The sequence below is a fragment of the Daucus carota genome, chromosome 5 (assembly GCF_001625215.2).
Source record: "Daucus carota subsp. sativus chromosome 5, DH1 v3.0, whole genome shotgun sequence".
NCBI classification, from domain to species: Eukaryota; Viridiplantae; Streptophyta; class Magnoliopsida; order Apiales; family Apiaceae; genus Daucus; species Daucus carota.
This window is the reverse complement of record NC_030385.2, coordinates 24,389,113-24,414,053: the sequence shown is the minus strand read 5'-3', so window position 1 is coordinate 24,414,053 and position 24,941 is coordinate 24,389,113. Positions and strand designations below refer to the sequence as shown.

Here is a 24,941-nt window from a genome sequence, read left to right as displayed (position 1 = left end):
GTTGAAAAGAAACGTATACAATTAAATGGGACAGAGGGAGTAACATTTATCTTAATAAAATTTTAAAAATCAAAGTTCTTATTCAAGAAAAAGGATTTTAAAAATATTATAATGAAATTATATATTATAGGAGTTCAAAATGCGTGTCACGATATTAATGTAAAGAACCGCCTGACGGGTGAGCAGTGAGCACTATAGTAAAACGAACGCCTGTTGTGTACTTCCGCTTTTGTTGCTGAATAGTGGACCTAGTCCTAGATTTGTTGCAAGTCTTGATACTAATGTAAAACAGCAGAGAGTCCTGGCTTGAAGGTGAGTTTATTTAGGTATTCCTTTCTTGGCATTTTCATATTACAAAACCATGGGTCTGTTTAGACTATGCAGTCACAGTGCTAGATTTTCTAATGTTTTGAGGTTTCAATCTGGTTCAGCACCACTTTACAGGTCTACTAGTTATAATAGTGTTTATGCTGGTCCTAAAAACCCACTGAACCAATTTGTTGGCACTAGGCATTACTCTGTTCCCAGAATTCTTGATTATATATTCTGGCCTATGGAAAAGTGCTTAAGTTGTGTCACATTTTTTTCGGGGAGATTCGAAACTGTGCCTTTTACAAATCAAAGGATATATTATTTTCCTTTTCTTGAAGAAATCGGGATATGAGAATATTATAATATGTTGTTTAAGGAGCTAAATAATTGCCACGCGTTATATCCCCAGAGTCACCCGCAGTGTGTTCAAGTGGAAGCAATTACTATAAGGATCCTCGAGGCGTTACAGAGGGAGAGTGGTATGCGCCACAAGTTGGCTGATCGGGAATGGGTTTTAAATTTTGATGGGACGATAAAGGTTGTTAAGAAGAGGAGAGAACAAAATGTCAGGTCCACGACTGCTGGTTTGAAGGACGGAATAAATTGGGAATTTTTCGTAGTGGACAATCCTATCTCTCGTGCTTCACACATATGTGAAGGAATCATTATAGTGTTTAGCGGTTCGTTTGATGCTTACAAGACGGATGATGAGCTAGCAATTTATGAACATGACCTAGTTTATGTCACCATTAGAGCTCTGTGCATAAGCTTGAGAGAGAAGAAAAGTAAACTGTATATTATTATGTAAAAAGTTGTTACAAAGTTGTGCTACATTTCTCTATTTATAGAACAAACATACACCACTACTTCTAACTGTATCTCATGCTTAGCTGTCAGCAGCCTGTTATTTCATAAGGCTCTGTTTGGCTAAAAGCCACTACCAACTTATGCTGCATGTGTTGCACATCTATTGCTGATGCTGCTATCTGTGGCTTAATACTCCCCCCTTTGTGAGGACCTGCTTTGTGATCTTCCTCTGTTATGTCAGCCCCCCCACAAATTGGAGACTTGGTAGAAAAAGTAAGTCCCAATTTGGAGCAACAGGACCAATGTGGCACCTTCCCAAGTCCTTTAGTAAGTATATCAGCAGGATTAAGCTTGGATGCAACTGGAAGCACACGGACAAGGCCCAGAGCAATCTTTTCTCGAATAAAATGGCAGTCGATTTCAATGTGTTTTGTGCGAGCATGGTATACTGGGTTGGCAGCCAAGTCAAGAGCAGATTTACTGTCACAAAATAGTTCAACAGAACCAGTCATAGGAAGTGTCAACTCAGTTAACAATTGCTTGAGCCATAAAACTTCACAAGAAGCATCTGCTAGAGCACGATATTCAGCCTCTGCAGAGCTACGTGAGGTTAATGCTTGCTTCTTGGAACGCCATGAAATCACAACTGGACCTAAAGTGAAAGCATAACCACCCACAGAACGACAATCAAGAGGGCAAGCACCCCAGTCGCTATCAGAAAATCCTTGGAAGCTGAGAGAATTATCTGATGGGAAGAATAAACCATGTGACATTGTGAGCTTGAGATATCGTAGAACACGATGAACAGCTTCCATATGCTTAACTCGAGGAGCATGTAAAAACTGGCTTAACAGCTGAACGGAGAAAGCAACATCAGGACGAGTGGTAGTAAGGTACAAAAGCTTGCCAATTAAAGCACGATAAGTGGTTGGACTGGCAAGGAGAGGACCAGACTCATCAGAGTCATATAATTTGATATGGGGATCTACAGGGACCGAAAGACAGTTGGCCTGTGTCAAGTTAGCGACCTCAAGTAGATCACTAATGAATTTCTGTTGGCTGAGAAAAATACCCTTGTGATTTCGCTTAACCTCCAAACCAAGATAGTACTTCACAGGGCCGAGGTCTTTGATGGTGAACTGCTCATGTAAAAGATTCTTTAGTTGCTGTATAGGTTTCATGTCGTTGCCAGCAATAAGTATGTCATCGACATACACTACAACTGCTAGGAATGTAGAACCTTGTCGAAACGTGAATAGAGAAGGATCAAGGAGAGACTGAATATAACCAGCAGAGGTGAGAGACGCTGCAAGTTTGGTGAACCATTCACGTGAGGCCTGTTTAAGGCCATAAATGGGCTTCTTGAGTTTACAGGCTAATCGAGCTCCAGGGACTGTTTTATACCCCAATGGCAGCTTCATATATACGTCTTCGGAAAGGTCACCGTGTAAAAAGGCGTTGTTGACGTCTAATTGTTCGACAAACCAACCTTTAGCTGCTGCAATGGCTAGAACACTTCGCACAGTTACCAGTTTAACAACAGGGGCGAACGTGTCATGATAGTCTTCTCCTGCTGACTGAGTGTACCCTTTTGCCACGAGACGTGCTTTGTACCGATCAATCTGGCCATTGGGCAGGTATTTAACCTTAAAAACCCATTTACAATCAACACATTTCTTTCCTGGAGGTAAAGTGGTTAAAGTCCAGGTATCATTAGTTTCCAGGGCAACTAATTCCTTTTCCATGGCTTGAACCCATAATGGGTCTTTAACTGCTTGATAGTAGTGTGTGGGTTCAACAACTGTTGCAGAACATACTTGTAACACTTGGTCTTCAGGATCATAAATGCCATGATCAATCATTGCAAAATTTGCAAAAGCCTGAGAAGGCATGTGATAATCGTTCCACCAACTGGGAAGAGTTTTAACTCTTGTGGACTGTCGAGTAGGCTGTGCTACTGCTGGAATTGACTGTGGACTACTGGGAAGAGAACCAGGAGTGCTAGAGTCAGGAGAGCTAGAAGTGGCAGCATGAATATCAGTGTCTGAAAGAGTCCCAAAAGTATCTGGCATACAACTGGATACTGGTGAAGCCGGTGTAGTGATAGCTGACGACTCAGTGATAGGTTCCTGTACTGACTCGTTTAACCAGTTCAGAAAAGAATAAGAGTCACAAGGACATGTTTCTGTAGTTTTTGAAGATTCTGCCACAGTGTGGAGCGGAAAAATTTGTTCCAGAAACTTTACATGACGGCTAACAAAAACTGTATAGTTGTCTAGTCGCAGCAGTTTGTATCCCTTTTGATGAAAAGGGTAGCCAATAAACACACACTTGATAGCTCGATTATCAAACTTGTCATTGGAATGAAAGGAAGCGTAACACAAACATCCAAAGCACCTCAGTAAGCTGTAATCAGGAGCCAGATTATGCAAAATCTCGTAGGGACTTTTGTTGTGGAGCACAGGAGTGGGCAATAGATTTATAATGTATGTAGCAGCCAAAATACACTCACCCCAGTATCGTTTTGGAAGCCCTGATTGGAACCGGAGAGCCCTGGCTACCTCGAGAAGATGTTTGTGTTTACGCTCAACTCGAGCGTTTTGCTGAGGAGTATAGGTACAGGAAGTCTGATGTGTGATGCCAAGCTCCGTCAAAAATTGTGAAAACTGGTGGTTGACAAACTCACTACCATTGTCTGTGCGCACAATCTTAATATGTGCTTTATATTGGTTTGTAACATATAAAGAAAATGCCTTAAAATGTTGAAAAACATAAGATTTGCTAGGCATGAGAAATGTCCAAGTGGCACGTGAACAATCATCAACAATTGTGAGAAAATATTTGCAGCCATGAATTGTATTAATATGATATGGCCCCCATACATCCATATGTATGAGGTCAAAGATTTTCACAGCATGACTATCACTACGAGGGAAAGACAACATAGATTGCTTGGAACTCGGACAAACAGGACACTCATTACAAGCAACATATTGTTTGACACAAGGAATAAGACTCAGCACACCTTGAGAGGCATGTCCTAAACGTAAATGCCACAGTTTAGAACTAGTTTGAACAGCAGAGCTAGAAACAGTACTATGTGAAACAGAGGAATTACAAATAGTACTATTTGAAACAGTTGCATGACAGATGAAGGAGCCCTTGGGAAGTAATAAAGGCCTCCACATTCAACACCAGTTGCCAAGATATGCAGCTGGTCCTGAACCTGGAATAGACATTGAGATGATGTGAAAGTGATGCCAATGGAAGATTGCTGTGTAAGTCTGCTAACTGAAAGCAGATTACAATGAAAGGATGGAATATAAAGTACATCCTTAATGACTAAAGAGGGTGACAAATGGACAGAGCCAATTTTGTGAACAACTATAGACTGACTATTAGGTAAGGCAACATGCATAGGTGTGTGAAGCACAGTAATATCAGTCATAAGAGTAATGTTACAGCACATATGGCTCGATGCACCACTATCGATAATCCAGAAATTTTGCAAATCTGTAGGAATGTAAGACATCATAGAGAATGCCAAACCTGCAATGGAAACATGATCCTCTGGAGTAGCAGAGCTTGCAGTGGAGGAGGAACCAGTCAGGTTAGACACCATGTGGCTAATCTTGGCCATTTGTTGCTGGAGTTGTTCCAAACAAAGTTGAGAGGGCGAATTGACTGCATTGTTAGCAATAGCAACTTGCTGTGCATTATTAGCCTGCTGAGAAGATTGCATCTGTGCAGGATGGGTACGAAACCCTCCTTGGTTCCCAGCAAATTTACCCTTTCCACGACCACGCGGAGGATATCCAATGAGCTTATAACATGTTTCTTTAGTGTGTCCATCCTTATGGCAGTAGGTGCACTTCAACCCTTGCTTCTTAGCCTCGGATGACACACTGCTGGAACCAGTATTGGTAGGAGTGGAAGTAGGTGTTGTGATGGCATCAGACTTCACACTTCCAAGAAAAGCATTGGATGAAACAAATCTTTGACGCTGTTTCTCTTCTTGTTTGATAAGAGAGAACGCCTGAGCAATAGAGGGCAAAGGATCCATCATCAAAATCTGGCCCCTAGCAGCAGAGAAATTGTCATTTAAACCCATGAGGAACTGCAGCAATCGCTTCCTCTGGTCTCGTGCCTCAAGCAGCTTGTGAGAATCACATTTACAACTAACAGTAGGCTCCAAAGCCACATACTCATCCCAAAGATTCTTCATCTTGTGATAGTAAATTTCCACTGATTTGTCACCTTGCTCAAGAGCATGAAGATCCTTAAGAATCTGATAAATGCGGTGTCCATCAATGCTAGAGAACTGTCCAGTGAGTTCTTCCCAAACCTCTTGAGCCGTGTTAACAAAATCCATGCCATTGCTAATGTCATCGGAAATAGTGTTCAAGATCCAACTGATTACCATATCATTGACACGCACCCATTGAGCACGAAGAGGTGAGGACTCATCAGGCTTTGGAACACTTCCATTGATAAGCCCTAGCTTGTTTTTAGCAGACAAAGCTATGCTTAAAGTTCGTTTCCATGGACCGTAGTTCTCTGTGCCTGTGAGTTTCTTAGAAATTAACACCAATCCAGGATGATCGATATTTTGCAGATAAAGAGGATGCAGATTGGATGTAATAGCAGATACATCATTAGGATCGCCTGAGTTCGGTGCCAGAACTTCAACATGAGGCGTGTTCTCAGAATCAACATTGGATCCATTAATCACAACATTAGCATAAGAAGTCTTCCTCATTTTCACAGCGTGAGTGTGTAGATAGATCGAAGAAAATCAAGACAAATCACAAATCCAGACCGAGATGCGAAATGAACACAAATTACAGGAAACTCAGACTGTAATTATCGATGCAAAGTGATGCAAATACGATAGATCTCAAGAACGCAATCGAGAAAAATCGCACAGAACTAACAAGAACAAGCAAGAAACTAGCAAGAATGAGTAAGAAATAGCAAGAAAGAGCAAGAAAGTTACGAATTAGATCGTGAATGATGTGCGGAAGTGAAAGAGCATCGAGGATCTGAGCTCTGATACCATATGAACATGACCTAGTTTATGTCACCATTAGAGCTCTGTGCATAAGCTTGAGAGAGAAGAAAAGTAAACTGTATATTATTATGTAAAAAGTTGTTACAAAGTTGTGCTACATTTCTCTATTTATAGAACAAACATACACCACTACTTCTAACTGTATCTCATGCTTAGCTGTCAGCAGCCTGTTATTTCATAAGGCTCTGTTTGGCTAAAAGCCACTACCAACTTATGCTGCATGTGTTGCACATCTATTGCTGATGCTGCTATCTGTGGCTTAATACAATTACGATTGCAACTCAGGTAGATGTGCAATAATGCATTCTTCTTGAGTCTTGACTAGTTAATTATAAAATTTTTAATTAAATCAACACCGAGTTCTTGTGTTTACTGTCGATACAGGTTGGAAATATTGTTGCTCGACATATACAAAGAGAATTTGGGAGGAGCCCATGCCTTCTGTATCATCGCCTCATAAATCACGATAACCCCAAAAAACATTATCTATTGAGGTTAGAATTCCTCCTCATTTCAGCTACTGTTCTGATTTGTTCCCATGAGAGAATATCATCAGGCTACATTCAATTGCATAGATCTTTAATGTCATAATACAATTTATTGGACAGATCTTTAATGTTAGCTACTAGCTAGTTTACTTGTTTACCTTGCATTCTGAATCATCGTCTAGTAAATGGAAACGGTCCTAGAGAACGTTACCAATTAAGGTCAGATTTCATCCTCAGTTAATCCCGTGTTCTGAGTTGTTGCCATGAAATCTTTAGAGTGTCTAATACGATTTTTTTGGGAGATATTTATGTAATTGTGTACCTTGCGTTTTCTTTGTAATTTTTGTTTTGCAGTACTTTCTAATATAACACATTGATAATGTTGGTTTTCTTGTTAATCAAAGTGTAGAAATAGAGGTTGTCATGTCATCAAAAACTTTTAAGCAAATAAACTTTCATCTCTTTTTGTAAGATCACTCTTTGAGTTCATTGATACTCTTAAGGCTTATTCTTCCCTGTTTACTTTCATTTTGCCACTCATGGCAATCTTTAATACATCTGATCTCTCGATTTGCCATATAGTATTCATAATTATAGGTCTTCCTGCCTTGCCACTAGTTGCCTATTGAAGGCGACTGCCGCAAGGTTTAAACTAATACATATAATGATTAATCAACCTCCAACCAGAACGATTTTTGTTCTAATCGTCTTATCTATCAAAACTTTTATGGCCCATAGTATGTTACTAAAGTGTGAATCATACTATATTGTTGTAGAACATTATGTTAATTTGTTGTAGATGTCTTACTTTTCCTGATTTTGCTGTTTAAATGTTTAGTCCCATGAGTTGTAGTTTGAAGCACATAACATTCTGAATCGGTAGCTATCCCAGCTCTTTGTATTCTGGTTTTCTTGAGTAAAACGATTTTCTTGTCACAGCCATGAGCTTGAAGCAGATTACATAGGGATGTTATTATCTGCATCTGCTGGTTATGATCCTCGAGTTGCACCTGTGGCTTTGCAAAAGACGGATAGTGAGCATCGCCAATTTCATTTCATGGAGGAAAGAATAAAGCATATGACTCAACCAGAAGTGATGCAGAAAGCAGTCGACATATATGAAGGACGAAGGAAGGGACGGGCTATCATCTGAGAATTTCTTTTATAGTTGGAGAACAAGGTGTTCTCGCATACTTTTCTGCTGCAAACAAGTTCAATGTATTGCCATCAGATTCTATTATTATTAATGTGATGACACTATAGTGGTGATTTTTGTTATCTTGTTCTTTTTATTGTCTTTAGCAATCAGAATCTGCTTGTGGTTCTTAATTTGATAATCCAATGACAAATAAAGATGTTTGCGTTTATAACTTCACAATTAGTATCTGCTATCAGATCTCTTGCTTGTGTGCTTGAGCAGGTATGAAAGCATATCGTTATAATGGCATGCTTTTTAAATTCAGAATTTTCATTAGGCATATGAGAGCAAACATGCAGTATTATAGGTCAACTAGTTCTGCTAGTTTAATTTATACAGTTTCAACATGTAGTTTTCGGGAATGCTCGGGACGAAAGGGACCTTTTTTTTATATTTTAAGAAAAATTGTATTTACCGGATAGTTGTCTGTGGGCCTAAAAACTCAAAGGGGCTGGGATTTTGGCTATAGTCTTCTTTCTATTCTCTTCATCAAGCAGAATCTGCTATCTCGACTCTGTTGTGGGGTAAAGTATGAAACTTATTGTTATGGTACATCTTTTCTTCTGTCTTTATAATGAAAATTCTTTTGAAGTTTAAAATTTGAATCTGAAACTATTTAAAATCTATACTATACTATAAAGCAAACATAGGGATAAATAGTAATAATATAATTTGGTTTCATCGCGTATTTTTTGTCATTCTAAAGCTGCCGTTTTTTAAATTTTTTTAAATATAATAAATATACCCTATAAATAATTATATAACAAACATCTTTATTAGTTATAACTTGTTCTACTCAAAAACAGACGCAAACCATCGTATAACTCTTCTTTAACTCTAATTCTGTCATGTTTTATTCTTATACGAACACGAAATATGATATAACTCTTTTTAATTATTTCAAGACAAATAATAAATTAATACAATATAAATAATAGGGTCCCGCTCAAGAAAGAACCCGTCCTTATAATAGAATCATTGAAAAAATAAAATTCTGCTGCAGAATCCTAAATTTTAAATAGATTTTCAGATCTAAATGTAAATACATGGATTTTGCATCGTTGTGTGTGTTCAAAGTTAAATATAAAATATGATACATGATCACGACATTTTTTGCATGTGTAGTTCTGCTCGGACCTAAATTTAAATAGATTTTCAGTATCTAAACGAAAATGTTTATTGTTTATACCTCCAATTTACAATATAAAAAATATTATAACTTGACTTTGCATCTGTGCTCGGACCAACAGATATCTTTGTCGTGTGAAAACTGTTGGATCCAACTTTAGCTGTTGGAACACTTGCAAATATAATTTGACCTCTGCTGCACCATCTAGAGCTAGATGATACTGCTTATGTTTTCTGTTTACCTTCTGCTAAGTCAATTCCTTTTGCATTATAGTCTTTTATATGGATTTGTCTTGCTATGCTACCTGCCAGAAGTTGCCTATAAGGATTGAGACTCCACAGAGGATTATACAAACCTATAGATGGTGCTTATGAAACTCAAGATAGATTTGATATAATAATGCAGAATGGAGCTTTATGGGAGGTGTATATATCCTTAAAATCAGCAAAGTCAATTATATAAGATTTCAAAAATTGTAGTTCTTTAAACATGTGCATGTTTGGTGTTTCTATTCGCCGCAGTCTTGACACTTCACAGAAGCACATATTTTTTTAAGTTACTCTCTTATCGCTTCACATTTATGTCATGAGATCATAGCACATTGTTGATGACTTTAATATTCTATTCCTCGTGAACTCTTCTTCCTTGATTATTCTAAAGAGGCTTGAATCAATTGCCAAAGTAGCATACATATGGACTAGCAGGGTAGAGCACAGATTTAAATATATGTAAATCAGTAAAAGTCTATTTTTGATCATATTAGTGCTTTTCTGTGACTATGACCATTGACTGATGAAACGGAATGTTACTGATGTATATGCTCAATGGATGTTGTTCAGTGCCTTAAGCTTATTTCTTTTCAGGATCACATATAAAATATAGAATGTCATAGGTATCCGAAGATTCTTAAATGGAGAAAAGGTGTGCTTATTCGTTGGGGAAGAAGTATAGAGACATACCATAATTTATAGGTCTACATAATTAGGTTGTCATTGGATATATATGTATTGAACTTGGTAGGCATGGCACAATTATATTTTGCATTCAAGTGTTACCTAAAATTCAAAAAACAAACATGTCTCGGTTTTTTCTTCAATAATGTAAGCATATTGTAGGCCATAATATGTTTAGTAAACATTTGTGAAACATAGTACATTGCTTGATTTGTTTTCCTCTGTAATTTTTTCAGATCGTTCTGTTCATTTAGTTAATCCCATACAGGTGATTGTGTTTGTCTAGTATATTATTCTGAATCTGTAGCTATCCTATTGATCATCTTCTAGTTTCTTTCAGTAACAGTAACAGGGTAACTCTGTCGTCAGGCATGATTATGAAGCCGATTACATAGGGATGTTATTATCGGCATCTGCTAGCTATGATCCTTAAGTTGCACCTATGACATTGGCAAAGATGAAAAAAGTTGCAAATTTTTTATTTCTAGAGGAAAGAATTGCGTATATGGCTCACCCAGAATTGATGCAACAAGCAGTCTCTATTTAGGAAGAAAGAAAGAAGGAACATGTTATTGATTAAGGATTTTTAACGAAGTAGGTAATGCACTGATCTCAGGGACTTGTTTTGAGCTAAATATATTTGTGCAACAAACAAAGTTAGCACTTAGCACCACCAATCCGAAGAAGAACTGCATATATGAATGTAATTCCTTATCTTCTAAGATTACTTAGGTCGCCATTATTGTTGATGCTATTTTGTTAAATATGTTTCCCTCGGATATTTCTTATTATCCGTATTCTGTTCATCAGCATTCAGCTAGTATAACTAGATTCGCGAGACAGTTCTTTAATATTAGAGATGCATTAGAGCAAGTCCAATGCAATGTTATAAGTGGTGCCATTTCTATAATTTGAAATCAAATGCTAAAAATCTCAACTCCAATGGGGTTCTATACTTGGATGCAAATATGCATATATGCATCCTTGGTTCTAAATTTGAAACCAAGGATGCATTTATGCATCCATGCCACATCATCAACTAACTATAATTGGTATATATAGTGGTGAACTTTAAACAAAGTTTAGGAGAGAGGGACTAAAGTTACTTAATTTTGGAATTATTTGGATGCAAAATGCATCTAGCATTGGAGTTGAAGTTCTATTTTAGCAACAAAAAACACTTTTTGGTGCTAAATTATAACAATAGCTATAGCTATTTTGCATCTTGCATTGGACTTGCTCTTATCTTCTTTAAAATTGTAATCTATGTTTCAGTGACAAGCAGGATGCTTTGGCATTATATATCATCAATAGTGTCTCTTGTTACCGCTGTCTGTTCTTGAGCTCTCTGTTGCGTACTTAAACAAGTATGGAATCATACACACTGATACAGTGATACTCAGAAAGGTCACTGCAAATTAAGATGCATAATGACATTGTCACTGATATTTATAGCAAAATTCTTTCGGTAGGAGATCCTCATTAATTTCTATATGTTCAAGTTCTTTCATTGTTATTCGTATTTTGCCAATATTTTTCATTAAATATGTGTGACATGCAACTTTATAGGTAAACGAATCTAATTTAATCTACATGATAAGTAAACAAAATGTCTTATCAAAATATTTCATTAATAATTAATATAACATACTGATGCATATGAAGTGGTGGAACCATGACTAAAACTGCTGGTATAAATCTTAGATATCGCTAATTTTTCATGCCAGATGGATCTAGAAAAATTATCGAGATATGTGTGATGTAACTGCACCTCACCCTTCAGAAACCCAATCCCTGGTCCAAATTTTCAAAAACAGTCCCTAATTACAACAAGAAAAAGGATGAAAACAATGTAGATAATAGAGACACTTGACTTGAGAGTGTGATTTTTTCTGTAGACTTATTCAATTGGTCAAGATATCTGTCTTATTGCATGCCAGGCTTCTGAACCCCCTTTTCCCTTTTTGTGTAACAAATTAAACTCTCAAACACTGAAAGATATAATGGCTCCATTCTACTTATACTTTACTCCTTAAAGTAAGGAATTTTTAATTTAAAAATCTTACAATGTACTATGTTCTTGCAAGAAGTGTAAAAGATTTCAGTGTGGCCTAGGTGAGTTATTATCTGCATGCAAGTTTTATTCCTACTTCATTTTCTGCCTGTAAAATTTGAGGATTTATGCAAGTAGACAGTACACTATCCTTTTCGTTATTATTTTACCATAGAGCCAATTAGGATATTACAATTTTTTGAAGAAAAATGATGAAACTTTATTTTATTGGACTTGATCAAAGTAGTTTGAATTTATTGTACTTTATTTCAATCATTCAATTTTATCAAACACCCCTTCATTTGTACTATAGTAAAACGAACCCCTGCTGTTTACTTGCGCTTTTGTTGCTGAATCAGTGGTCCTAGTCCTTGCTTTTCTTGAAAGCCTTAATAATATAAAACAGAAGGGAGTCCTCACTTGAAGGTGAGTTTTTTTAGGTGTTCCTTTCTTGGCATTTTCATATTACAAGACCATGGGTCTGTTTAGACTATGCAGTCACAGTGCTAGATTATCTAATGTTTTGAGGTTTCGATCTGGTTCAGCACCACTTTACAGGTCTACTAGTTATACTAGTGTTTATGCTGGTCCTAAAAACCCACTGAACCATTTTGTTGGCACAAGGCATTACTCTGTTCCCAGAATTCTTGATTCTATATTCTGGCCTATGAAAAAGTGTTTAAGTTGTGTCACTTGTTTTACGGGGAGATTTGAAACTGTGCCTTACAAATCAAAGGGTATATTATTTTCCCTATATTGAAGTATCCTGGGGATGGATATTTCATAATACGTTGTTTAAGAAGCTAAATAGATTACATCTGTTCTATCCCCAGAGTCACCCGCAGTGTGTTCAAGTGGAAGCAATTGCTATAAGGATCCTCGAGGCGTTACAGAGGGAGAGTGGTAGGCGCCACAAGTTGGCTGATCGGGAATGGATTTTAAAGTTTGATGGGACGATAAAGGTTGTTAAGAAGAGGAGAGAACAAAATGTCAAGTCGACAAATGGTCGTTTGAAGGACGGAATAGATTGGGAATTTTTTGTAGTGGACACTCCTATTTCTGGTGTTTCACACATGTGTGAAGGAAACATTTTCGTGTTTAGAGGTTCGTTTGATGTTTACAAGACGAATGATGAGCTAGCAATTAAGATTGCAACTCAGGTTGATGTACAATAATGCATTCTTCTTGAGTCTTAACTAGTTAATAATCAATATTTAATTTAATCAACACCGAGTTACTTGTGTTTACTGGCGATACAGGTTGGACATATTGTTGCTCGACATCCACAAAGAGAAATGTGGGAGGAGCCATGCCTTCTATATCATCGCCTCATAAATCGCGATAACCCCCCAAAAACATTATCTATTGAGGTTAGAATTCCTCCTCATTTCAGCTCCTGTTCTGATTTGTTCCCTTGAGAGAACATCATCAGGCTACATTCAATTGGATAGATCTTTAATGTCATAATACAATTTATTGGACAGATCTTTAATGTTAGCTACTAGCTAGTTTACTTGTTTACCTTGCGTTCTGAATCATCGTCTAGTAAATGGAAACGGTCCTAGAGAACGTTACCAATTAAGGTCAGAATTCATCCTCAGTTAATCCCCTGTTCTGAGTTGTTGCCATGAAATCTTTAGAGTTTCTAATACAATTTTTTTGGGGAGATATTTATGTAAGTGTTTACCTCGCGTTTTCTTTGTAATTTTTGTTTTGTAGTACTTTCTAATATACCGATGATGTTGGTTTTTTTGTTAATCAAAGTGTAGAAATAGCATTTGTCCTGTCATCAAAAACTTTTAAGCAAATAAACTTTCACCTCTTTTTGTAAGATCACTCTTTGAGTTCAATGATAATCTTAAGACTTATTCTTCCCTGTTTACTTTCATTTTGCCACTTATGTCAATCTTTAATACGTCTGATTTCTCGATTTGCCATATAGTATTCATAATTCTAGGTCATCCTGCCTGTCCCACTAGTTGCCTATTGAAGACGACTGCCGCAGGGTTTAAACTAATACATATAATGATTAAACAACCTCCAACCAGAACGATTTTTGCTGTATATATATCATTATCTTGTGTGTACTTCTATCAAAACTATTCTAGCCCTGTGGCCCATAATATGTTAGTAAAGTGTGAATCATACTATATTGTTGTAGAACATTATGTTAATTTGTTGTAGATGTTGGGCCGCGCAACACCCGTCAACTCCGCATTAGTATGATATTGTCCGCTCTGGGCCGTGGCCAAGCCCGCACGGATTTGCTTTCGGGCTCCTCCCAAAAGGCCTCATACTAATGGAGTTCTTTGGCTGCTTATATTCAAGATAAATCTTCTTTATCTTTCCGATGTGGGACTTGGGTTGAACCCACACAACAATCTCCCCTCAATCCAAGAACCACTGACTCTTATACCGCCGCTACTCATTGATTCCTCATCTTGCGGGACACGCCGTCCGACCACCTTAGTCGGAAAGACTTTCGACACAAGTCGTCCAAGACCTCCGATCATAGTTCCGGAGAGCCTCCCCACATCACATCAACTGCAGCCCGCAACCCCGGGATCAACTTCTTAACCTCGCTCTGATACCACTTGTTGGGCCGCGCAACACCCGTCAACTCCGCATTAGTATGATATTGTCCGCTCTGGGCCGTGGCCAAGCCCGCACGGATTTGCTTTCGGGCTCCTCCCAAAAGGCCTCATACTAATGGAGTTCTTTGGCTGCTTATATTCAAGATAAATCTTCTTTATCTTTCCGATGTGGGACTTGGGTTGAACCCACACAACAAAGACAAAGATTTTATGTGGTTCGGAAAATCCTACTCCACAAGCCACACTAATTTTATTGATCTCTCACAATTTGTTGTGTTGTGATTTTACAATTACATGGGAGTATTTATAAGAGAAGAAATTGGCCTAACCAAAATAGGAGTCTAACTTTGAAATATCTAACTCTAATAGGAGTCCAAATATTTCTAACCAAATCCTATTCTGAATCTGACTCCACAAACCCAACAGTAGATGTCTTACTTTTCCTAATTTTCCTGTTTAAATGTTTAGTCCCATGAGTGGTAGTTTGAAGCGCATAAAATTCTGAATTGGTAGCTATCCCAGCTCTTTGTATTCTGGTTTGTCTTGAGTAACACGATTTTCTTGTCACAGCCATGAGCTTGAAGCAGATTACATAGGGATGTTATTATCTGCATCTGCTGGTTATGATCCTTGAGTTGCACCTGTGGCTTTGCAAAAGATGGATAGTGGGCATCACCTATTTCATTTCATGGAGGAAAGAATAAAGCATATGACTCAACCAGAAGTGATGCAGAAAGCAGTCGACATATATGAAGAACGAAGGAAGGGACGGGCTATCATCTGAGAATTTCTTTTATAGTTGGAGAACAAGGTGTTTTTATTCGTATACCTTTCTGCTGCAAACAAGTTCAATATATTGCCATCAGATTCTACTATTATCAATGTAATGACACTACAGTGGTGATTTTTGTTATCTTCTTCTTGTTGTCTTCAGCAATCAGAATCTGCTTGTGGTTCTTAATTTGATATTCCAATGACAAACAAAGATGTTTGCGTTTATAACTTTACAATCTCTTGGTTGTGTGCTTGAGCAAGTATGAAAGCTTATCGTTATAATTGCATACCTTTTAGATTCAGAATTTCATGAGGCATATGAGAGAAAACATGCAGTATTACAGGTCAACTAGTTCTGCTAGTTTATTTATACAGTTTCAGCATGTCTGTGGGCATAAAATCTTAAAGGGGCTGGGATTTTGGCTATAGTCTTCTTTATATTCTCTTCAGCAAGCAGAATCTGCTATCTCGACTCTGTTGTGTGGTAAAGTATGAACTTGTTGTTATGGGAAATATTTTCTTGTCTCTATAATTAAATGCTTTTGATGTTTAGAATTTGAATGTGAAACTATTTAAAATCGATTCTATACTGTAAAGTGAACATAGGGTTAGATGGTAATACTAAAATTTGATTTTGTGGCATATTTTCTGTCATTCTAAAATTACTATTTTTCTTATTTTTTTAAATTCCTTATCTATTGAGACAACTGAGGTGGTGACTTCTTGTTGCTGCTACTTTTTTGGATAGTTTTCCTTCTACATTGCTTGCTCTCGTTTTTCTAATCATAATCGTAACTAGTATTTGTGCCCGCTGCGCAAGGGCTTTGAAAATGAAAATTTATTTTATATTATAATATACTTAAAATAATGTTTTCATACCTTTGTGCACCCATATTTTATTTTTCTAAATCAATAAAATTACTAATTGAAGAGTTTTTTTCTAATTAAATTTTAATAAATTTAATTCTTGAATGTGATGTTTTTAAAATGTATAAATTTGTCTAGCTAATGACTTTACAATCGATTTAGTATTCGTAACGGGTGAATAAATATCCAACCGATGTCTTTACAGTCGATTTAATATTCAAAATTATTTTAATTCGTATCATAAATATATTACTAAAATAATATCTAAAAATATTTTCAAAAAACATCAATATTTTAAAATAATTTATTTTAGTATTCTGTATTCTTTTAAAGCATAGTATTTTGTATCTTAAAAATCAATATTTTTTAAAAAAAACTTTAATCATTATAAATTTCAAGGTTGTCCATAATTAGTGATAATTAGGTTGGATGAGGCGGAGTATTTAATTTTTTCTAAATCAAAGATATAAAAAAAAAATCATAATTTTGTGTGTAATATATGTTATTGTGTTTTAGATTTTTTAATAAACTAATCTCCAACCTCTATCTATTCAATATTTTCTTTGACACACATATTAAATAAAGTGTATATGAAATATAGTTTCATAATTTATTTCTAAATGTTTTTTTTCAAAAAAATAAAAATTTAAACATCAAATTTTTATTAAGAAGAAAATAAAAGTTCAAAATAATTATAATATTATACTTTATATGAGGTTTAAAATACGTTCTAAAATCTTATATTTATATTAAATATAATATATATATATATATATATATATATATATATATATATATATATTATATAACAAACTAATTATCAAGGGCTATAAACTGCCAGAGGCCTATTCAACCCCCCAAAAATGCCAACACTATACTTCCATATATACAACAAATACCAAATGTGAGAAGCTCCAACACTTTTGATCTTAAAAACTAATTTTGACAATGAAAAATGGTCAGGTCATACACAAATATATGATAGATACTACAAGGTAATAATGCACAAAGTCACTATCGTATGGTGAGCTCAGCTCTAAGATGGAGTACACCATTGATGAAGGATGTATTGACTGTCTTCAGAAATGAACTCAGTCCATGGAATACCAAAAAGGTTCCTGTAGCCCACTGCCTTGCTCCCAGTAAAAGTGTAGTTGCTCTTGTATTTGATGGAGTACTCTCAGCTGCAAATTCATAATGTACTGGAAATGAGACGGATCATTTCTCTTGCATTCCCAGAAAGAGCCCAAAGCAGTGAAAATAGCTCTGCTGATCAAGATTGCAATGTGCAGAAAGGAAAAAACCTTGTCCGCCCAAGTGGAAGACTTGTGAGTAAACCCTCCCTGACGGAAACAAATTTAGACACTCCTCATGATCGAAATCAGTGCAGGTCAAAACCTTTTTAAGCTTCCCGCAGCTCATGTAAGGAAAACGGATGAAACGACTAAGTCGAGACACTAAGATTTCCTGTCGCTCCTCAAGTTCTGGATAGTGAGGCCTTGACCATTTGAGTATCAAATGATATACAAAATCCTCAGATGCAACCTGGAGGTCATCACATGAAAAAATTGCTTCAATGCTAGCTAGAGGCAGGCGCATGACTTCATCTGTAAACCTGATCAAAAATAGGATAATTTATTTAAAAATTAAAAAACTGTTATAAACAGCAAACATGCAACTGAATTTTAAACACAACTCCAAATAATTTGTATAATTGAAAACTCAACCTATAGCTAAAGGAACACTGCTGATGCAGAACAAAATAGATATCTGCTAGGATCCACCAAATTTCTATACACTACAAAGGCATCATATACATACACATATATATAAGTTCTCGCAGCAGTTCGGAAGGCAAATGGACGAAGAAATATTATCGCCCACAGTTTTAAAGGACATATAACATTCCCAAAACACACATTAGAAGAGGTGGGAAAAGTAACCTTCATTGTAATCAAATTCTATTTAGTTACCATATTGCACTTACTTGGATATGTCTCTGTAGCGAACCGCCAGAAACTGCTTTGCAGCGTCTGTTAATGGCTGAACAGCTTCAGCCATTAGGACGCAGTTCACCAGTGGTTTAATCCAATGCTCAAGATACCCAGTTGAATCTAGTGGATTTGTGGGATTATAACTTTCCAAAACTTGAACTCTCTGCCATGCTAAAGACAATTTTAAGAAATTGTTGATGTCAATGACTACGCAATGTGCATAATTAGGAGTAATTATACACTTTAAAACCAAACACAAGTTTAAAATTCTATAAAAGAAAAAACAAAAAGAGGTGTGTATCACAATTTTGAGGCTTCGAGCAAGTCTACATATTTTCTTTAACCCAGGTCCTATGTCAGTCAAACTACCATCAAATACCTGAAATTCATCTTATTTGTAGCACTCTAATGAATCAAATCCAGCAATCTAAAATTGATATCATTGTACACTCTTGAGTAAGACACTAAAAAATGACCATTTACACTAACTATAGTTTACACTAATCTAAAAGGACCAGAGCAGGAGAACTCCAAGCCTTCAGCCACCAATTTTTTCCTCTTTTTTTTACCCTGAGCTATAGTTTACTAAATGGCTATTGTGTCCTTGTTGTCACATCACAACTAACGGCTTGCAGGGTGAGTTTTTCTGTATCTTGGTGGTGAATTATTCTGTGAGTTGCTGTTTAAGCTCTGATACACAGGAAAATCTCCAATTATTTTTTAAATTATTTTGGCGATGTTTGGGAGGGTAGCTTTAGTGAATAGTTTGATTACTTGCTAGACCGAATCATGAATGTTAGTCTAACAGTTGAGGTCTATGCATTTTACCACTATCTTTCTCCACCAAAAATATAAATTTGCCAGACTTGTCAATTGTTTAAACATTTTTGTGAAGTTACACCTCAGGGCTGTAGATAATGGGCAGTGTCATTGCAAGTGCATGATATATTTTATAACCTTTAAATTTATATACAGCAAGCATGCCTGTGTATATATACCAGCTTCTACCTGGAAATATACAAGGGCACTTCTTTACCATTATCTCCTGACCAGTTCGTCCCTACTTGACTACTTCCAGCACACCACTCGATACTTTGGACTATTACACAGAATGATTTGATTAAAATGCGCCAACAGTGAAGTGGCAGCTATTTTTTTTGTTACACTATATCATATTCCTGTCAGTTGATTCCTTGGTGCACTGGATTTCCTTTTCCCTGACCATTGAGTAGCATGTGTATGCTATCTAATAAGTGTGTATAATGTCTGACAGCTGCTAAAATTAATTGTGTATAATGTCTGACAGCTGCTAAAATTAAGTGTGTATAATGTCTGACAGCTACTAAATTGTTGTCTATCGTAGTCCATAAAAAGCAGAAGTACCAAATTTTACTTGATAATAGAATATGGTTGATAGCATTCAGATTTCAGAATGTATAAGTTGTGTGGCCAGCTTATGAATTGAAAATCAGTGACATCACATTCCTTATTGATGGCAGCATTGAATATTTAATTACAGAAACATTGGCTCTAGGTTACCTCATTAGTTCATTATATATATATATATATATATATATATATATATATATATATATATATGTAATGGTATTATAAAGTTTTTTGCAATCCGTGATCTATCTACATAAATGTAATGCATTACTCCCTCCGTCCCCCTGAGTAGTATACATTGGGGGACGGGGACGCGGCACGGACTTTAATGCTCCTGTAAAGTGTAGTTGGGCAATTTATTTTTAAAATTTTTCTTTTCTGAATTAAAGTTTGAATGTTATATTTTTATACAGAAAAAGAAAATCTCAAAAATAAGTTACGGAACTATATTTTATAAGAGCATTGAAATGCGTGTCGAGCAGTTAAAAAGAAACGTATAGAATTAAATGGGACAGAGGGAGTATATTGCATGTCATCCATCTCATTAAAAATAGAACATCAGAAGTTGAGGAACAGATAATAAAACGGAGGAGTTAGGATGATTCCCAGACCTTATAAAGTGTGACAAAAAAGGCACTTGACATGAACACACAGCACTCTGACTTGACAGCTTGAACTTCCAAGAAACAATTTCTATCCTATCAGCAACAATAATTCTGCTCGGAACTCATTCAGTGCTTTTGTACACATAACCCAAATTTCATTCTTTACACTGCAATCTGAGTGCAGTCATGCAATTCTCCCTTGTAAACAACACCAAACCCACCTCATGTCGTGACATAAAATTTGCTAGATACATATAACACAACCCTAACAAAAATCAAAATAAAAATAGTTGACTTAATGTTGTCAAGCTTTCTTCAATAATATCAGGATGATCATTCTCATTCAAACAAATACCATAAATAAGTAAGATTTGCAAAGGCACATGAAATTTTAAAAAAATGAAGAAGTTCAGTGGCCCATTTTATCAAACATCTGCTGAATATTGATTAAATAAACTCAGTAGAAATGAAATATTAATGAACAAATAATATCAATAAACCTTTAAAATTAGGAGATGTGAAGATCTTGAAACTACCAGCACCAACTTAGCATATCCAAGAACAAACCATGATATAAAAGACTATAAATTCAAGAGAAAGAATAACATCAGATTTTAGAAAATGAAGAGAACACATAGTAGGGACACAGAAAATGAAGAACACATGTGATACACATCATGAACACTCACCAAAATAATATTTGAATGAGTTGAAATTATCGAGCTTCAAGTCATCGTAAATTTCCTGTAAAATAATAAATCGTTTAATCAAGATATAGTTAAAAGATCCGTCAAAAAAAAAAAAAAAGATATAGTTAAAAGAGAGAATCAAATACATCAACTTGGATTGTACAAATGAGAGACTCACATCTTTCATTGTCGTGCAATATATGAAAAAATGAAGAGCAAAGAGAGGTACATGTGGATGAATAACGAAGAAAGAAGAGAGATACAATTGTATCGTATTCAAATTCAAATTGATATATCTTGTTTTAATCACAGCTGGCAGATTAGTCTTATAGTACATCAGAGGTTTCAAAATTCAAAAATGTTTTTTTAACGCTTGGAGAGGTAAGGATTTGAATTTGAACTCACCTTGATACACAAAAGAAAGCAGTTTCCGGAAAATGCACAATAGCCTGTAGCCATGATTATTTTGTAAGCTGTGTAGAGTAGTCCTTTTCCGGAAAAAAACAGAGGAGAGAGCAAGATGGATTTGAAGAGTATGGTCTCAAAGTGGAAGTAGAAGGTAGTCCTGCTGGGGAAGACCAAGAATATGTGCAATGTTAGGTCATTTTAGGAAAGTTAAGACACGGGATATATGGAAACAAAGGGCAGATGTATATTTTTTAATAATATTCAGCGTGGGAGCAATGAGCATAGCATCTTTTTGGTGGCACAGTTTGTTTTATATGAAACATTGTATAGAAAAGGAAAAACTGATGGCATTTTTTGTAATTAAGATGCAACTATTGGGGTAGAGGGTGTAAAAAGAACTGCTTTTTGGCAACAGGATTTAATATTTAAGGGATTCATAGCTATAACATTCAAGTTGTGTTTTTGTAAGTTAGAATCTTTGAGTGAGACTTCAAGTAGCTACACAAAGTCATAGAACTATAGAAGCATACTATTCTGAATCTGTAGTTATCTTCCTACTGTTATTATCTAGCCACAGATACTTGGTAATTAACCTGCCATCGGCATGAGGTACTTTGGGATATTATCATCGCATAATGTGCATCTGCTCAAATCTCACTATCATCGTCGAGTTGCACCTATGGCATTAAGGATAAATAGAGATCTTGCACCATTTTTTTCACTGAGAAGAAAATTGCATTTTTAGATTTATAAATATAAATTATCTATCTTAAAACCAAAATAAAAGATGATAAACACAAAATCTGGATCGTGTGATTTTTAAAAAATATTACCTTATTTTTAAAATGAAATGAAATGAAATTACACAAACATCTTTAAAATAGAATATTTTAATTTATTAAATAACATATATAATTATTTAAAAAATTAGCTAATTGAATTTAGAAAAAGGGATGAAATGGAGTAAATATTGATCCATTACAATATAACTTTTGGCTTCTGCTTCTCTTAACCCGTTTGTGTAAAAAAATAGAAGCACTTTTAAGAAGTTGAGAATGCTAGCTTCTCTCTCACAGCTTCTGCTTCTTTTTCAAACACTTTATTAACTTATTTACTTCTCACTTCTACTCCACTTCTTTACTATAAGTAAGAATTCACTTCTTTTAAGCTAACCCAAACGGTCCCAATATCTGTTCCCGCCGTACAGTTTCTAACACACACCAAGCTCCATCACCGCCGTACAGCAAAGCTAGGGCACTCATTCCAAACACTATTCCCTCACAATCTCAACCAACAATGACCTCTAATTCTTCTCTAATCGGCGACATACTCACCGACGATCTAGTCACCGAGATTCTCCACCGCCTCCCGGTCAAATCACTCCTCCGCTTCAAACTCGTCTCCAAGCCCTGGCTCTCCCTCATTTCATCCCCTCGCTTCATCAAATCGCACCTCCATCACGCCCTCACTTCACCAGCCGCTCACCAAACCCTAATCGTCTACAAAAAACACCATCTCTCAATCTCTCTGTTTCAGCTCCGCTCTCCTCAGATCGGTCCTTCTCTCGGCGTTCCTTACTCGAGAGGCGAGTTCTCGTTCACGCCGTTTACGATGCTCGTCGCTTCTCAGAACGGCGTCGTGTGCGTCGCGGTGGCTGATTTCCCGCGCCACGAAATGGCGCTGTCAAATTTGTATAAATTGAATAATTGTTGTTTGTATTTGTGGAATCCTGCTACTAGACAGTCGAGAGTGCTACCGCCGCATGATATTCGGGAGGATGTTATGTCGGTGTGTTTTGGTTTCGGTTTTGATTCGGTTGGGAATGAGTTTAAGGTTGTTAGAGTTGTGAGTTCATTTCGGAAGCCTTTTTCAGCTGAGGTGTATTCAGAGAGGAAGGATGCGTGGAGGAGAGTGAAGCCGAAGCCGTGTGACGTTCCGTATTATGAGGTGTTTGATGTTTGTGTGAATGGATTGTTGTGTTGTACTGGAATGTATGGGTTGATGGCGTTTGATTTGAATAAGGAGGTGTTTAGAAGTGGAATTAGGATCCCTGTCAGGCGTCGGGATATTAAGCGTTTCAATGCTCGTGTAATTGTCGTCAATGAGTCCGTTGCTGTGGGGTTTTTTTCTAGGGACATGGAGTTGAGTGGTAAAGTTAAAGTGTGGACGTTGGATGATGATGCTTGTCTTCGAGGTGATCAAGTGGAGGCATCCTGGACACTGGTGCTGAGTATTCGTGTAGACATTCCAGGGCGCTTTGTTCGTGGATACTGTAGTAGCAAGGATCTCCTACTAGTGATCGGTGAAGACATCTGGTTATCGTATAACACTGAGGAGAAAGAGGTCAAACCTTTTCCGGATTCAATCTATTTGAGTCAGGTTATCAAGTATAATGAGAGCCTGATTTCAATCAGAGGATCAAAACTGGTCCAGTAGAATGCTATATAAATAATAGATGATTATTATTAAAGAACAGCTACGCTTGATTACTGGTATTACTAATATAGTATCACAATCTTTTAGAACTATAGTCTATTCTTGCTTTTGACAGATAGCTACATCTGTTTGGATAATTGTTCTACAATGTTTCACAGGCCTTATGGTGTCATATTCTTCTAACCAATGTGGGATAATCTAAACTATAATATGTCATAGTTAAGTACTTGCTTTCATCCACTCTGTGTACTTTTCAAGTGCTCTGATATATGCCATAGTAGAGCTTCCGTAAATGCTTTTTAGCTATAATACTGTTTGTTGATCTTATATTCGTATGTCAATGTCATACCCTTTGCAGCTGCCGTAAATGCTTTTTAGCTATAATACTGTTTGTTGATCTTATATTCGAATGTAAATGTCATACCCTTTGCAGCTGCATTAAGATGGGATGGTTACATTGTAAAAGATTTTTTGTTTACTACTGCTTTGTTGATGAGTGTCAAAACAGATCTTTTCTTTACTTGGTATGCACATAAAAGATTGTTACAGATACTTACGGTTCTATTTGCTGCAGAAATTAACATGAATCTCATCATGTTTTCACATAATATTTTACTTCTGGGAAAATAGATTTTTTTGTCATCCAACTTATTGTGTCTTTAGAAACTTATCACTCAACCATAATTTCTAATCTTTTACACACTAATGTTAGGTTTTGATTTTTTTTAGTTATTAACGTTAGGTTCGTATTTGATTATTGCTATTATTACTCCCTCCATCTCATTTTAGTTGTCACAAATCTACATTTGTTAGTCAAATTGACTAACTTTTGACCAAAGATTATAAGTCAATCTTTCATTATTTTAAAAAACTAAAAATCACATCTTAAAATAGATTAAAAGTTGCTTCCGGTGACATTTTTTTTATTTTTTCAATTGATAAAATATTAATAAATTTCAGTCAAATTTTGGTCAATTTGACCGGCACAATACCAAAGGTGACAACTAAAATGGGACGGAGGGAGTAATTTTTTGTTTCATTATTAAAACATAGTGATTGTCTGTAATATTTGGATGATATGATATACGTCTATATCTTTATATGTAATAATCCCGGTATCCCCCGGTAGTTTACCTTTGGTGATTAGAGTTTGACACGCATTTTAAGCCTCATA

At 36.1% G+C, this 24,941-nt stretch overlaps 2 protein-coding genes, 1 long non-coding RNA gene and 1 pseudogene across 4 annotated transcripts; 3 read left to right on the top strand and 1 right to left on the bottom strand.

Moving 5' to 3' along the window:
- The first annotated feature begins 234 nt into the window (after positions 1-234).
- Positions 235-8,054, top strand: LOC135152616 (mitochondrial metalloendopeptidase OMA1-like). Of its 2 annotated transcripts, XM_064093062.1 has the most exons (5): positions 235-312; positions 722-1,033; positions 6,461-6,475; positions 6,575-6,684; positions 7,618-8,054. In XM_064093062.1, exons 2-5 carry the CDS (start codon positions 794-796, stop codon positions 7,829-7,831), a joined length of 579 nt encoding a protein of 192 aa, XP_063949132.1. In that variant the 5' UTR covers positions 235-312; positions 722-793; the 3' UTR covers positions 7,832-8,054. The 2 variants fall into 2 exon arrangements, with proteins under 2 accessions (XP_063949132.1, XP_063949131.1); XM_064093061.1 differs by lacking the exon at positions 235-312 and having other exon boundaries at positions 319-1,033.
- Positions 8,055-12,374: 4,320 nt separating this feature from the next.
- Positions 12,375-15,606, top strand: LOC108222488 (uncharacterized). Its single transcript, XR_001806977.2, has 3 exons — positions 12,375-13,171; positions 13,271-13,381; positions 15,176-15,606. It is a non-coding gene; the product is annotated as an uncharacterized LOC108222488 (long non-coding RNA).
- Positions 15,607-17,117: 1,511 nt separating this feature from the next.
- LOC135152564 (BTB/POZ domain-containing protein At2g46260-like) lies at positions 17,118-21,506 on the bottom strand (annotated as a pseudogene).
- Positions 21,507-22,509: 1,003 nt separating this feature from the next.
- LOC108222019 (putative F-box protein At1g32420) lies at positions 22,510-23,859 on the top strand. Its single transcript, XM_017395898.2, has one exon. The coding sequence runs from the start codon at positions 22,628-22,630 to the stop codon at positions 23,765-23,767; it is 1,140 nt and encodes a 379-aa protein (XP_017251387.1). The 5' UTR covers positions 22,510-22,627; the 3' UTR covers positions 23,768-23,859.
- Positions 23,860-24,941: the final 1,082 nt, after the last annotated feature.